Source organism: Octopus bimaculoides, chromosome 25, assembly GCF_001194135.2.
Source record: "Octopus bimaculoides isolate UCB-OBI-ISO-001 chromosome 25, ASM119413v2, whole genome shotgun sequence".
Lineage (NCBI taxonomy): Eukaryota > Metazoa > Mollusca > Cephalopoda > Octopoda > Octopodidae > Octopus > Octopus bimaculoides.
In genome coordinates this window covers 14,659,636-14,675,788 of record NC_069005.1, presented here as the reverse complement: position 1 = coordinate 14,675,788, position 16,153 = coordinate 14,659,636, and the positions used below count along the sequence as shown (strand labels likewise).

At 36.7% G+C, this 16,153-nt stretch overlaps 1 protein-coding gene and 1 long non-coding RNA gene across 2 annotated transcripts in view; both read right to left on the bottom strand.

Moving 5' to 3' along the window:
* Window positions 1-2,913: 2,913 nt before the first annotated feature.
* Window positions 2,914-16,153, bottom strand: part of LOC106881884 (uncharacterized) — an 18,124-nt gene continuing 4,884 nt past the window's right edge. Inside the window, exons 2-3 of the mRNA XM_014932406.2 lie at window positions 6,435-6,598; window positions 2,914-3,736 (exon numbers count right to left, since the gene is read on the bottom strand). Coding sequence (XP_014787892.1) covers window positions 3,032-3,736; window positions 6,435-6,598 — 869 coding nt within the window. The 3' untranslated portion in view covers window positions 2,914-3,031. The remainder of the gene's footprint in view (window positions 3,737-6,434; window positions 6,599-16,153) is intronic.
* Window positions 13,749-16,153, bottom strand: part of LOC128250755 (uncharacterized) — a 6,006-nt gene continuing 3,601 nt past the window's right edge. Inside the window, exon 2 of the long non-coding RNA XR_008266740.1 lies at window positions 13,749-14,041. This is a non-coding gene — a long non-coding RNA (uncharacterized LOC128250755). The remainder of the gene's footprint in view (window positions 14,042-16,153) is intronic.

Here is a 16,153-nt window from a genome sequence, read left to right as displayed (position 1 = left end):
TATATATATATGTGTGTGTGTGTGTGTGTGTGTGTGTGTGTGTATATGTATATATGTGTATGTACGTATATATATATATATGTACATATATAATTTTGCATGTATGTATATAAATATATATATGTATATATATATATGTGTGTGTGTGTATATATGTGTGTGTGTATATATATATATATATATATATATATTATACTGTATTATATTAAAGTATCAAGTATCAGGGATTTCACATTAAACAAAATGAAATCACACTTTGAATTAAGCTTCAATTTTGAGATGAGTTGTCAAAATTTGAATTTCCTATACTGTTAATCTCATCTTGTGTTTTTTTCATTTCAAACTAAAACTTCAATGTGTCCAGTCTTCTATACATTGATCTACATTATGCTTGAACCAATAGCCTATATAACTAGCAGAAGGTTATAATATTATAAATCATAACATTAATAGTATACTTATAATGTTTTTATGAGTTTTTATAATTTTGCTAAGATTAGTAATTTGCAATTAGTTTCTTTTAGAGTTAGTTATTCAATGAGTGTATATTGAAATTGGTAATCAGTAGTATTGTTAGTAGCAGATGCTAGAGTGGTAAACAAGTTTTTTAAACTTGATATAAGAGATCAAATTATCTTGAAGTTCTTGTGTAAAGTTCTAGTTTTATTTTTAATTTTCTTTTATTGGAATGTTTATATCCTTCATCAGTGTACATTGGTGAAAGATACACACACACACACATATTAATTATGTATTATACAAAGCATAAAACACATCACAATCCTTATAAAAACCAAACATGCTGGATCAGTGTTTAATTATAGAAAAAAGTGTTTAATATATGTTTTATATATACACCCAGAAATTTTGAATATCTTATTCAAAATGTGATTTACTGACTCATTGTCATCATTTTAACATTTAATGTTCCATGTCTGCTTGAATCAGATGAAACCTTTTGAGGCAGATTTCCGTATGCCTAGCTGCTCTTTGCATTTTTTCTTTTGAGAATGTTTTCTTGCAATAAGATTAAATGGTTTATCTGTGAACATAAATTATCAGATGCAAAACCAAATTTCCTAAATAGAATCATATAAAAGATTACATAACAGTGAATTTTTCCAGAAACTGTTAAGTAGTTGTATATAGGCTGAAAGACAATGACTGTGTTAAGGTGACACGCATGAGATTGCATGGTTGTAAGTTCAAACCATTACAACTATAGCTGGTGTGTCCATGGGACAACATACTTGTTTCATTTTTGCCTGATTTACAAAACAATTGGTTCTATTCCTGAGTACTTAGCACCTGAGTGGTTGTCAGTAGGAAGGTTATCAAGTATTTAACCCTTTAGCTTCCAGATTATTCTATTAAATGTAATGCTTATTTATTCACATTGTTTTGAATTAATCATGCATTGTCTCAGTTTTGAGATTTCAATGAGGTGGCTGTTAAATTTTTACAATGACATTGTAGGGTAGATGTTAGAGGCTGAATCTGGCCAGTTTGAACATAAAACAGGTAGAATATATGGGCCTGATATGGCCAGTTTCAATGCTAAAGAGTCAAAATAATTGTTCCATCATCCCCAAATTTTTTTAACTCACCTATTTTCTTCACAACCTTCTTCTGCCACATGTACCTAACATTTTTTAAACCAAACAGATATTGTTCATTCACATTACATGTCCCTACTTTACAAAGCTCAAGTGAGACTTGCAATAGCGCACTGATCTACACCTGGAACACTTCCAGGAAAGGGTCACTCAACTGATTGGCATTAAATCACTAACAATCATGCTCCAGCCTCCCTCCAGCCCACAGGTCTGTTGTCCTCTATCTCTGTATATTCTATCACTTGTAATTGAGCACTGATCTCATTTCTGGAACGATGCTTATTGCTAATCACACACACACACATTCTGGACCACATCCAGTGAAGGGCCACTCAACTGATTGACATTAAATAACTAACACACATACTCCAGCCTCCCTCTGGCCCACACGTCTGCTGTCATCTATTTGTATTTTCTATCACTATTATAATGGCTTCTGTTCCTCAGAGAGGGTTAGTCTTGTATCTAGTCCTGATCTACTTGCCTTTCTATCACTTGCCACCAGCCTTGTTAGCATCCAAACCCCAGGCCCACCACAGTAACCACTGTTCCCAATCCTTTCTCACCAGAACACTAGCCTTCTGGAACCTTATCTTGACTATGTTTTTCCAGCAACAGGAAATGGAACATTAATGACATCAGGTTCACCGGTCTTAAAGGGCCTGCAAAGATCATGGGCACTGCCTTTTCCTGAGGCAGCCAACAATTAATTAAAAAAAAAAGGAAAACATTTGGCCATCAGATGCATATAACACTCAGCTAATCTTGCAGTTCATATGCAGCCCTACCTAAACATGCAAATAAACACAGCACATGCACAGCCATTAGACCTTACTTTGTTTCATTCCACTCTCATGAGATCTTTCACATTAAATACCTGCATTTCATTATCTATTACTGGTGGCCTTGAACTACCTTCACACACATCATTTGCTCTGCACGCATCACAGGGTTAACAGCTCTCCAAATATCTTCCAACTCCTTTTACCTAAACCACTGTACTTTTACTACCATTTTCAAAACAGATAAGGGCTCCATATCATCATCATCATCATTTTAATGCCCACTTTTCCATATCTGCATGGGTATGTAATTATCTAAAATCCTGTTAAATCACACAATTCAAAATAATTTGGAGGAAAGAATCTTAGAAATTAATGAGACATAAAAAATAGAAAAAGGAGTTGTGGGAACTGGAAAGGTGGTGGGACATTGGTTTAAGGTTTCATACCTCATAACACATGCCTCTCGTTTACAGATGAAGCCTGTCTTCAATTGTAAAATATATAAAAAATGCTTGGATGAAACTGACCTTTAATAATATGTAAAATTGAACGAGGATGGAAATGAAGATCTTTTCAGAATATTTTATCAAAATTTAATATTTCTCTGTCTTATATGTTTACATTATATGTTCATATGTGATCTGGTGCTGGCAGTGCATTCTGTTTCAACTGTCTGTCTTTCTTTTTGAAGTCTTTCAAAATCCTCATCATTTCAAATTTAGCTTCATCTTTTAAATCTTCATTGGAAATAGATTTTAGTTCTGTAGCCATCATAGCACAATAAAGATCTTCAGCATCCCTCCTCTCATTCAACCGAACTGTTCTACTGTCTGTTCTGTTTCGGAACTGATCTACCATAAGAGTGCAATGATTGAATGCAGTTTTTTTCATACGATTTTCCAAACTGTTTGATACCTCTTCGCTTAAACTAAAACGCTCCCCACCAGATGCTAAACAGTCGTTTCTTGTCAAACTATAATCTCGCCATCCATTTGTTTGGCTTTCTTGTTTTATACTTCGATTCCTTAACTCCTGAGGTTCGGTCAGAAGAGTTTGGATGTTTTCAGGTTCCATATAAATATTTTGTATCACCTCTGGTTCAATATAGATGTTGTGAGGTTCGTTGGGTTTATTACTGGAGGTATTCGAGTCTTCTGCTTCGATGCAGATTGTCTGCATGTCTTCAGACTTCATACAGCTATTTCTAGCACTTTCAGTTCTCATGAACCTTTCTTTTGCTTCCCCACATTCCATAGAGCCATCATAGCTGTCTTCAATTCTTTCAAAGGATGGACCAGGTGACCCATCTTCAATGCTATGAGACTCCACAGCACGCTATCGAAAAAAAAAAAAAAAAAGGCAAGATATTAGTAAGAAGTATCAAAATCATATAATAGTATTTACAAGGGTGACTGAAAAGTTCATCGACAGTTTTAAAGCTATGACTTGATTTCAAGTCAAGGAGACACAACTATATACATACAAGAGTGGACTGAAAAGTTCATAGGCTGATTATGAAGGAGTGATTCTAGTGCTGTGAAATCTTGCATGCATTAATTTTAACTCTTTTTATTAATAACAGCATTGTTTCTTTCCTTGTAAACTGACATTTGACTGTTCAAAGAAGATATCAGGATTAACTAGTAGCAACTTCTCTTGAAAATGGACAAATTTTGGCATTGTAGTGTTATCAAATACCTGCAGAAAAAGGGTTTAGCCTCCAATAACAATCATGCTCACATGGTTGCTACATTAGGGGATGACACTCCAGCTTTATCAACAGTGCAAAAGTGGGTGACTGAATTTAGGAGGTGAATGGAGAGTCTTGAAGATGACCCAAGATCTGGATCTCCTACAACTGCTACTACTGAAGAAAACATTGATCATGTTCATCACATTTTGATGGATGAGAGGTGACTGATTATAAATCAAATATCCAATGCTATTAGCATATCCCATGTGAGAAATGAGAACAATCTGCACAATGAACTTGACATGACAAAGGCTTCTGCTTGATGGGTGCCACGTCTTCTGACACCCAATCAAAAGCGCATTAGGCTGTTCATATCACAGAAAAATCTGATATTGTTTGAGGCAGATCCAGCTGGTTTCCTTGAATGTTCCCTAACCCAGGATGAGTGTTGGCTTCATCACTTTCAGCCAGAGACAAAGAGACAATCCATGCAATGGAAGCACACCTGCTCCACAGAAAACCAAGGTTGTTTCATCTGCAGGGAAGTTAATGTCCTCAATCTCTGGGGATGCAAAATGCATTTTGTTTATCAACTATCTTCAAAAGGTGCTACACCATTAATGGAGGGTACTATGACAACTTGCTGAGGCAGTTACAAAAGCAATTGAAACCAAATGCCTAGGAAAACTGTCAAAAAGGTTCTTGTTTCATCAGGACAATGCTCCAGCACACAAGTCTTGATTTCAATGCAGTGCATGACTGTAGCTTTGAATTGGTTGATCACCCTCCCTGTTCTCTTGATTTGGCTTGATCTATCATGTTTCCCAACATGAAAAAACAGACTGGGAACCAGTATTGCAGTGATGATGACATCATATCTGCTTTCGATGACTTTTTCGACCAACATGATGAAAGCTTGTTCACCAATGGGATCCAAGCGCTGCAACACCAATGAAAGAAGTGTGTGAACTGCAAGGGGAACTATGTTGAAAAATAAATGTCATTTGGCCACATTCCATAGGAGTATGTTGCTCAGACTATGAACTTTTCAGCCAACCTTTATACATCATACAAATATAGAAACACCAAGAGGCATGAAATAAATTGGAGGGTGGTGTTTCTGCTTTGAACAAATAAAGATGCAATCATTAATTATACAAGTGCTGGTGTCTTAGTGGATACAAACATCAATCTTGTAACATTATAAGAATTTTTTAATTTTGGGAGAATTGAAGTATGCTATTTTTTTACAGTGGAACTTGAAGTAGACAAAACTATAAATAATAGCATGTAAAATATTGGGTTAAGAGTCCCCTTGGTTTCCATCAAAGGAGCTTTTAAACTCAATATTTACATCCTAGTTATTGTGTTTAAGTTAGCTCTTCATTGAAAACAGTAACGTCCTGATGAGCAATTCAGTTTCAGTCCCATCTTATAGCTGTTTTGTTATTTCATTATGGGGCATTTGAATGATTGTGCTGAAGTAAGTTCAAATTCTTCCTGTGTGAAAGGTAACTGGAATTCATTCTGGTGCAGTGTTTTCCCAACCTTTTTTTTGCTAAAAGCCTGTACCTATACTGTTCACCATCGTCATTGTATTTTACTATCCACTTTTCCATGCTTGCATGGATCAGACAGAATTTGTTGAGGTGGATTGTTTTGCTATGGTTGGATGTCCTTTTTGTTGTGAAGCTTCACCTATTTCTGAGTAAGGAAGGTAATATTTCCCCCTGACCAGACATGTTTTTCATGGAAGACTGGAAACAAAGGACATTGCTTGTATGACAGTGACACTCATTTATTTCCAATGTTCTGCAAAGGCTAAATGACCATAGGGAAACAGGTGAGGGCTGGCAATGGGAATGGGCATCTAACCACAGAAACTCTATCCTCAGTAAACGCCAAATGTTTTTTCAGGCAACCACAGAAAAAGGTATGTTAAAATGATGATGATGATGAAGGGAATGCTTGCTGTTGGAGAAGGGTGTGGTGGCGATACAGTATGCCTAGAAACCAATCTGATAGAATGATCGCAACTGGAATGCCATTTACTCTTTAACATTCAGATTACTTTGTCAAATGTAATGCTTGTTTAACAACATTATTTTGAAGTAACCATGCATCATCTTGTAACCTCAAGATTTTGCTGATGTGAATGTTTATTTTGAGAATGACATTGTAGGGTACACAAAACAGGTAAAATATTTGGACTGGATATGGTCAATTTAAATGCTAAAGGGTTAACCAGAAGCCTGCTCAATCAAGACCAACTTGGGGTAAAATCCCAATGATAACTTTCTCTAAAACACAGCTAAAAGAAGAACGCAAAATAGTTTGTACCTTCCGTGAGAGGGCATGTGGTCTGAGGAACCGGTCCAAATTCTGGAAAAGCCACCATTGTGGGGCATAGACATCTGAGCTAATTTTAGATAATTCAATCAGTCTCTTCAGTTCTCGGTTGTATGCAGACTTCAGGACATTCCATTTCTTTTTCACCAAGTCCTCTGCAAAATAGAAGTTGCAAGCTCAACATTACAGACCGCCAATGAGAATATGTCAGATAAACAAAAAGAATAAGAAATCCAAAAGTAAAGTAATACATTAAATATGTGAGATGATAGAACGTAAGGAAAAAATGGATCATTTGCTATTGTTGCTTGCTTGGGACAAATCTGAGGTTCAATATTTGAAGTGACATGGGTTTGAAACATTTAATATTCCTTCTTTGTAAAAAACTGTTTTCATAACTTTTATTTTTACTATACAAAACTTTCAAGAGAACTTTTATAGTTGTTTCAGTCATTGGACCATGGCCATGCTGGTGCACTGCCTTGGAGAGTTTAGTTGAATAAACCAACCCCAGTTGTCAAACAGTGGTGGGGGGGAAATACAAAGACTCACTCACATACATGCATGCATACACACACACACACACAAACACAGTGGGCTTCATTCAGTTTCTGTCTACCAAATCCATTCATTAGGCTTATATCAGCATGAAGCTCTAGGAGAAGACATCTGCCCAAGGTACCATGCAGTGGGACTGAACCTTCTTAACCACACAGCCATACCTGTGCCTCTCAGTTTTATCTATTTACTGCTAAGTCAAGAAAGAGCAGCACCCAAGGCCCTCAGTTTTTTTTTTTTTCAAAGTGTCAAAGACTGATGGGAAGGTGGGGAGGAAAGAATTAATCCTCAAATCAGTGATTTGGCTCAAATGCTTGATAACAACGTAAACTCCACTAAAGGCACATAGGAACTGTATTTTGGTATTAAACAGACCATGAGATAAAGTCAAACAAATCCATGTGTTTTGGGTCCAGTTCCATTGTAGAGCACATCAAGAAAGTGTCTTTTAATATAGTTCCAGGCTGGACAGTACCTTGTGAGTGAATTTGAGAGACAGAATCTGGAGGCTCATCATGTGTGTGTGTGTGTATATATATATATATATATATATATATATATATATATATATATATATATATATATATATATATATATATAGAGAGAGAGAGAGAGAGAGAGAGATACACATACATACTTACACATACACATTCGTGTAAATGTATGTCTTTGTGATTGTATATTTGTCATTGCTTGACAGCTGGTGTTATTTCATTTATGTCCCTGCAACTTTTCAGTTCAGTGAAAAAGAGTCCAATAGACACTGTGGTATATTATTCTAAAAGAGATCCACAGAAAAAAGTTCTGGGGTGGATTTGAATGATTGAAACCTCTTTGAGGCGGGGCTGCAGTATGACCGCATTCCAAAGACTGAAACAAGCAAACGAATGATAATATATGGTCAAATATTTAAGTTCACTTCACAACAATGAGGTTCTAGACTTAATCAGCATCTTGCCCAAGAAATTTTTCTCAACAACTTCAGATGTTGTGGTCATCATCATCATCAATACCTGAATATTACTGTCTTGTGTACAAGGATTCCTAGGGTTTGTTACTCAGTTTCCATGGTATATAAGTGACCAAAATTACAACACACCCACTGAAGGGATGTCAGTCTATTGCAGGGTAACTCATTTACAGCTGAGTGGACTGAAGCAACATGAAATGAAGTGCATTGCTCAAGAGCACAATGCACCACTTGTCTGCAAATCGAAACTATTATCTTGCAATCACAAGTGCAACACCCTAACCACTGGGCCTCGTGTCCTCACTATCAAAAAGACAAGCTGTGGGAAAATGTGTCTAACAATTGTCAACCACTCACTGTTGAGGAATCTCTGCAAATGTCACAGCCTTAGAACAGATTTACTTATGATCAGCCATAGTATACCGAGCCATCCACACAGAAGGTTTTGGCAGCAGACAGACCCTCTGACTAGTAAAATACATCTTTTCCACAAGAACCAAAAAATAAACCCTCCAATCTGGTGCAAGACATGATGGTCATATAGTAGTATATGACAGAGACAATATATGTGTTTTGTCACTTCACCTTGATCTTTCAGGGCCAGCTTCTGTATAGATCATTTTTGGGTGAGACTGGCTACTACACTCATTCCTAACTACCTAGAGGTTCAGACCAAACCAGCCCTTCAGTCCAGAATCCGACGTTGCTAGCTAGCAGCATGAAGTTGCCTCCCCAGGTGCAAAGCTGCACATCTGTCAACATGTCCTAGTTAATTTTATGCTCCTGTAATTGCCTCTTATTCCTTTAGCATGGTGCCAACAAAAAAACTTTATGGTATCCAATATCATTATGATGACATCATCTGCATATGCTGGCATGACTCTCCTGTATTCCAATTTGAATAGGATGACCCTTAACACCTCTACTTTCTGCAGTAGTGGGTCAAGAATCAATACATACAAAAGAGGTGAGAGAAGACACACATGATGAACTGAATGTGTGATTTGAAAGGACTCCAATAGAGGGCCTTTCATCTGATCATCAAACAGATGCTGCTGTACATTTTAAGTAATCCAACTTTTGAAAACAAGACTAAAATGACTGTACTGAGGATAACTGCCAAGTAGCAATGGTCAAATCTATCAAATAACCCTTTATTGGTCTAAATTGGTCAGAGCTGCACTGAAGCCAGGTTTGTCATTTGGCCCTTCTTTAATGTACTCCATGAAGTAGAGTTTGCTTTGGATCACAGTCTGCACTTTCCTGACCACACTGCCAACAAGCACCCACTTCTTTTCTAACAGCTTATCTGAAATGTTAAACTCTTCATTCAACACAGTTAGAGGTGAGAAGTTATTGATAACCCTGCGTAACACAAATTTTGTCCTTGCATAGCAACTGTTATTTCCTGTTTGCTTACCTCTTAGAAAGTATGAAAAATGGCTAGTATTTCCTTTAATCTTTGCTTTTGTTATGATATTTATTCAAACCTCAAACAATCCCTTTTAATACATGGCTATGATGCTCCCCAACTACTCATGCTCATCATCAGAGATGCACATATTGTCAGCCACTAAGGGCCATGCTCAAGTGATTAAGATCAAGCAACTGACAAGCAAATCTGTGGTATTGAGCAGAATATTTGCTATAATGATATTTCTACTGAAACTGTCTGAGATGTAATGGAAAATAGGTCAGTTTCAAAACATTAATGTCCAGGTCAGAAAAACAAAGTCTGAAAGGAATAGTAGTGATTTCCTTTTGATTTCTAGATAGAAAATAACACTTACTGACCAAAGACAAAAACATAAAATTAAAATTTTGCCACTCAGTATAATTTTCCCCTTTTTTAAAATCACTTACACAACAATGCAATCACTCCTTGGCTCATAAAACTGGGATTTCTTTTGATCTGCTGTCAGATGCAGTAGACATCTGTGGAAACCTGAGTAAACAAGTCAGGCATAAGTATGTAGATGCAAGGTTCATAGGGCAAGCCATCCAATTAAGGCAATATGCCCTCCCAGTTGGCACCAACAATATCCCAGCTGTTGTTAAAAACTTTTCTCCAAACTTTCCACCTTCTGTAAAAAACCATGGAAGACTATAAAAAAAAACCCCAAAAACATTTAAGGTGGGCACTAGAGTTCACAGCTAGCTTTAGTCTGCTATCATTGCTTGCCTCTAACAGTTAAGTCAAAAGCTACTGGTGAATGCACATATCTTTCTAAAATCTAGGAGTACATCCTCCTCCTCCTCATCATCATCATTTTAACTTCCACTTTTCAATGCTTGCATGGGTTTGATGCAATTTATTGAGGCAGATTTTCTACAGCTGGATGTTCTCCCTGTTGCAAAGTAACTTAATATCCCCCTTGGCCAGATGTTTTCGTGGAATATTGGAAACAAAGGACACTACCACATGATAGTGGCACTTGATTACAATTAACATGCTATGTCAAGACAAAGAGATACAATTCACACACACACACACACACAAGTCCCTGTGACTTTTGCTTGTTGCCAAAGAGAACTTCAGGGGCAGTTGTTTAGATGAAGGAGGCTGTGACAAGGGACATGGACATCTTCACTTTGGAAGGCTTCCATGGGGCCTTCACAAAGTGGCTGGAGTACAACAAGTGCATTGATATCAGAGGATCCAACTTAGAAATAGAAGAGTTTTGTAGTTCTTTGAAATTAATGAATGTCTCCCTGAAAAAGTTTCAAAACTTCTGGAATGCACCTTGTATGTCTCTCTCTCTCTCTCTATATATATATATATATGAGGTGGTACTGCAAAGTTCTGGGCTTTAAGGGTATTATGAAAGGCCTGGTTAGAGGCCCAACCTTCCAAGTTCTTGTACAGGGCTTAGAAAAACTGAAGGACCACTGCAATAAGTGTGTGAATCTATCTGAGATGAGAATATGTTGACTAAAATCATAGTTAACTGATTTTCCTGTATTTTCTTTTTCCAAAGCCAAGAACTTTTCAGCACACCCTCATATATGTCAGGGGTGAAGAGTCTATGTACACAATGCATACCTTACTATTTTTTCAGGATAAATAATTTTTGTGTAATATAAAGTTAAACATTAATAATTTTCACTATCCTCATTGTATTCATGATTTTGTTTTGTATTTCCCATTCCTTTATTTTCTTAGTATAAATTGTAAACAATCAATATTGCTTAACAGGTGTAAGTAGAGAAAGCTCCTGTTTGCTTAATGAGAAAAGACGGAAAGCAGTGAATTAATTGTGTTCCTTCTTGAAGAGAAATCATCAAAAATGAGAAACAAACAAACAAGTGGTCAAGAGAGAAAAAAACAAAGGAAAGCAGATTTTTTACTGCTTGCTTTCAGTCACAGTAAGAGGAGTGGTGTTAGTTTCTTCATATTCTATTATTCTCTTTGGAATATCAATAAGAGAGACAAAACAAATGAGTGAGTGGTCAAGAGGGAGAAAGGCAAAGAAAAGCAGATCTTTTACTGCTTGCCTTCCAGCCATGTGAAGCCAGCAGACACACTGTCAGGCATATTTTATCCTGAAACACTAATGTTTTTACTGCTGTGTGTGGCAGAGATCAAAGACTTGCCTTTTCAAAGAACAAAGCTTTTGTCATAGTTGGACAGATTTAGATGAGCAATGGGTGTTTAGTCAATTTGCGAGTTTGTTTTATTGCTGATTCTGGTTTATTTCATACCATTAATCAGTACTGAAGCGTATATATATTTTTTTTTCTTGTTTCAGTCATTAGATTGCGGCCATGCTGGGGGTACTGCCTCGAAAATTTTTTAGTTGAATGAATTGATCTCAGTACTTTTTTTTTCAAGCCATGTACTTATTCTAATGATCTCTCATGCCAAACTGATAAGTTACCGGAATGTAAACTCACCAAGACCAATTGTCAAGCAGTGGTTGGGGACAAACACAGACACAAAGACCACACACACACACAGATATATGTATGACAGGCTTATTTCAGTTTCTGTCAATCAAATTCACTCACAAGGTTTTGGTTGGTCTGAGGCTATAAAAGACACTTGCCCAAGGTGCCATGCAATGGGACTGAAGCTGAAAACATGTACTTGGGAAGCAAACTTTTTACCACACAGCCACACCTGCTTTTTAAAAAGATTTAACCCATAGAGAGTATTCTTGATCCCTTCTTAAGACCCAAATTCAGTCATATGACCCCAGAGTTTTCTTCTTGACTACTTCACACTTGGAGTAGAAAGAAGCAGCTGAGAAAGTTTATCCTTTTATGATTAGAAAGTAAAGTTTCCATCTGTTTATCCATGGCAATGTTTTAAAATTTAAAAAAAGGTTTATGTTAAAAAAAGTAAACTAACACCTAAATATTTTGTTAGAATAAAGCTTCAAATCATTTAAAAAGATAACAACCCAGTAATATTTGTCCTGCTTTCATTCGCCCCCAGGATGGCAAAAGAGTCGATTAACTCAGTTTCCTCTTTACTTTCCTGACCTTTGCAACAAGAAGTTACACAGCTGAGAAGAATATTACCATTCTCAGAAAAGAGAAGCCAAAGCTTGAAATGAAAATCTAAACCAGAGTGAGCAGCAAGGAATGTTTTTGTTATTTTGAATCTAAATACTATGAACAGTATGAGTGACTGATGGGATGTCCTGTTCTGAACACTGGCTACTGAGATTTGCACAATTTGATTACAGCTTAAAAAAAACACAAAAAGCTTAGAACCATCTGAATTCCATAATTGCTCTGAAAACTTCTGGCCAACAACAAATTGGTACAGTGAGTGATCACTGAAAAGCAGCTTCTGATTCAAATCCATACAAGATCAGTTGAGATATATTGATATATGATGTATTGAAAAGATTAATTCATTGCATTGAAATTTTGGCCTGTCAAGAATTACCATTGGAAGAACATGATGAAACAGAACAATCAAACAGTAAAAGTAATTTTCTGGCTATATGTGAAGCAGTAGTAGAATACAATGATTGTTTAAGATCACATTTAGATTTTGTGAAAAAAAATGCTCACTGTACATTTTCAAGTGCTATTCAAATTAAGATCATTTAATTGTATAGCTGCTACAAATGAAGGTGAAATAAAGGCGCAATGATTAAAAAAACCCCAGTATTTGTTGCTGTTATGTTTGATGAAACTACATACATTTGAATGAAATCTCAATTATCATGTTTTGCAATTTGTTGATGAGAAAGAAAAGCCCCGAGAAAGGTTTTTGGGATACAATGTCAGTAAGGACAGAAAAGCTGGATTGCTGACAAAAGGCCAAAAATTCATCATGAATGTCAAATTTTCTTCCAAACTTGAAAAAGAATTTCAACTTTTTCTCAAAGTTAACAGCTTGAATAGCCCAACTGGATGAAATCATTGAAATGTGATTTCCAAAGTTACCCGAGACATGTTGGAATTATTCATCTCAACAAGTATCCATTTTGTCCAACAAAATTACTGTGTTTTCTGGGATATTTTCAACCATATTCAATCCAGATGATTGAAGTGCTACAGAATTAGCACAGGCAAGAGGATTCATTGCAATCCTCGATTTGCAGTTTAAATTTTTTTGTGATTTTTGAAACCATATTGAGTGGCTCAGAGATTCTGTTTTTGATTCTTCAAAATAGTTTGCTTGATATTTTATAGTGTATTTGTGAGGTTGAGAACCTCAAAAGACAATTAGTTGATATTGTCACAGTATGTGTAATTGTTGTATTAATCTTGGTGTGAAATTAGGCTGGCTGCGTATATTATAAACAGAAGCAAAACTCTTGAATATTTAACATTAGATTTATTTAAGGGAAAGCTGAACATGAATACATACATAAATGATCAAATCCTCACTGGTAGAGAGACTAGGATAGAGGGATCAAATTAACTGTGATTAGTTATCTTCAAGATGCAAGACTGCTGAAGCTTTGTCCTTGATTTGCTTGGTGAGAGCTGAACTGTTTTCTCTTTGAATGCCATGAGAGCTCAGGTTGATTTCTAGAGCTATACAGTTTAACTAGAGAAGTGTGAGTTTCAAGGACACCTGAAATGATGTTTTAACTGGTAGTCTGATCTGCAAACGGGTTGAAAAAGAAGAGTGTTCACATTAAGATCAATTTTGATGGAAGCATTTTCATCTTTGGATTGAAATGTAAGCTGAAATCAGTTTACGCTACAGATTTTGCAAAGCAAGGGTCAAACATCCAAGAAGTTGCAGACATAATACAGGAGCATGAACTAAATCAAGCTCTGAGCAAAGTAACAAAATTACTATGATTGATTCTGGCCATACTTGCCACATCTGCTTCCTGTGAGGAATTGTAAATAATTGTATGAAGTGTTCTCAAAGTGGGTTCTATTATTTTCTCAGACCTCTCTTGTAATCAATAATGGTCATCATGGCAGGCCTGCTGCCAGGGTATTGCTAATAGGGGAACATCAAGTCCAGCTGAGAGGGGTATGAAGCCCAAAGCTTGGTCTGTTGGTAGAAGGGCATTTTCTCACATTAAAATTAGTTCATATCACATTCACTGATGGAGTGAGCAGGGTTAACAGTTTTGGGCAAGGAGGAGAATAAAGCTCCACTGCCCCACACTCTGCTTTGGCAATTGGCATGTGTGATGGACTGCATGCTCTGGCTAGATAAAAGTAGTTATAGAGGCATCAAATTGCTGGATCAAGTAATAAAAGTTATGGAGATAGTTATAAGCCAGTTAATTAAGAACAGAATTAAATTGGATGAAATGCAGTTAGACTTTGTCCTGAGGAGAATCACTACAAATGCTATTTTCATAGTCAGACAACTTCAAGAAAAGCATTTAGCTAAGAATAAGCTGTTATACTTGACTTTTGTTGTTCTGGAAAAAACCTTTGATAGAGTACTTCACTGTGTGATATAGTGGGCTCTGAGGAAGCTAGGGGTAGACAAGTGGCTTGTGAAAGCAATACATACCAAGTACAGAGGCTGTCAGTAAGGTGAGCATTAATCATGAGTACAATGATAATTTGGTGTACAGGTAGGCGTCTGTCAGAGCTTGGTTCTCAGTCCTTTCCTTTTCCACATTGTCATGCAAGCCATAAGAGAGGAATTCAAGACTGGCTGCCCCTGGGGGATACTATATGTTCATGATCTTGCTCTCGTAGCAAATTCTGCAACAGAACTACAAAAAAATTCCAGATGTGGAAGCAAAACCTGGAATTGAAGGGCCTTAAGGTTAACTTAGCAAAGACTAAGTTTTCAGTAAGCAAGAAAACACACAGGACATTACCCATATCAGGTCCTGCTTGATATGTAGGAAAGGTGTAGGCAGGAACTCCATTATGGTGTACCCAGTGCAGGCTATGGACACACAAGAGGTGTGGTGGAATAATAGGAAGGCTATCAGAAAAAGTAGTGAGTGTCTGTGGAAGATGCACAGGAGCCATAAAAGCTACAGATATTCAGGAAATTGATTCTCTCAAATGCCCTGGGGGCTCTTTGGAGGTAGTGGATAATTTCTGCTACCTAGGGGTTCTAATTAGTAGTGGAGGGAAATGTATGGAAAGTGTAATTGGTAGAATAAGATGGAGAAAATTCAGAGAGCTTTTACCTCTGTTGGCAACCAAAGGTTTCTCTCTCTGAGTGAAAGGTAGTTTGTATGATGCATGTATACAAACAGCAATACAACATAGTAGTGAGACATGAATCCTGAATGCAGAGGACATGCAAAGGCTAGAGAGAAATGAAGCTATTATGCTCTGCTTGATGTGCAAAGTAAGTGTACATGTGCAACAGAGTGCTAGTGTATTGAGAGAAAAGATAAGTAGAAGAGGAATTAGATGCAGTATGCAAGAGAGAAGAGTGCACTGGTTTGATTGTGTGATGAGAATAGATGTAGATGGCTGAAAAAAGAAGTGCCAATTGCTTAAAGTAGATGGAACACATGGAAGAGGGAGACCCAGGAAGACATGGGACAAAGTACTGAAGGCTGATCTCTAGATGCTAAGCTTTATGGAGGAGATGACAAATGACCAAGATATCTGGTGTCTTGTCGAAAGCAAACCAAATCAGACTGGAACCTGATACAGCTCTGGTCAAACCATCCAACCCATGCCAACATGGAAAATGGACATTAAATGGGGATGATGATGATCATCAACATCATCACGTTTATCTTCTATGGATAATTATATTATATATTACATA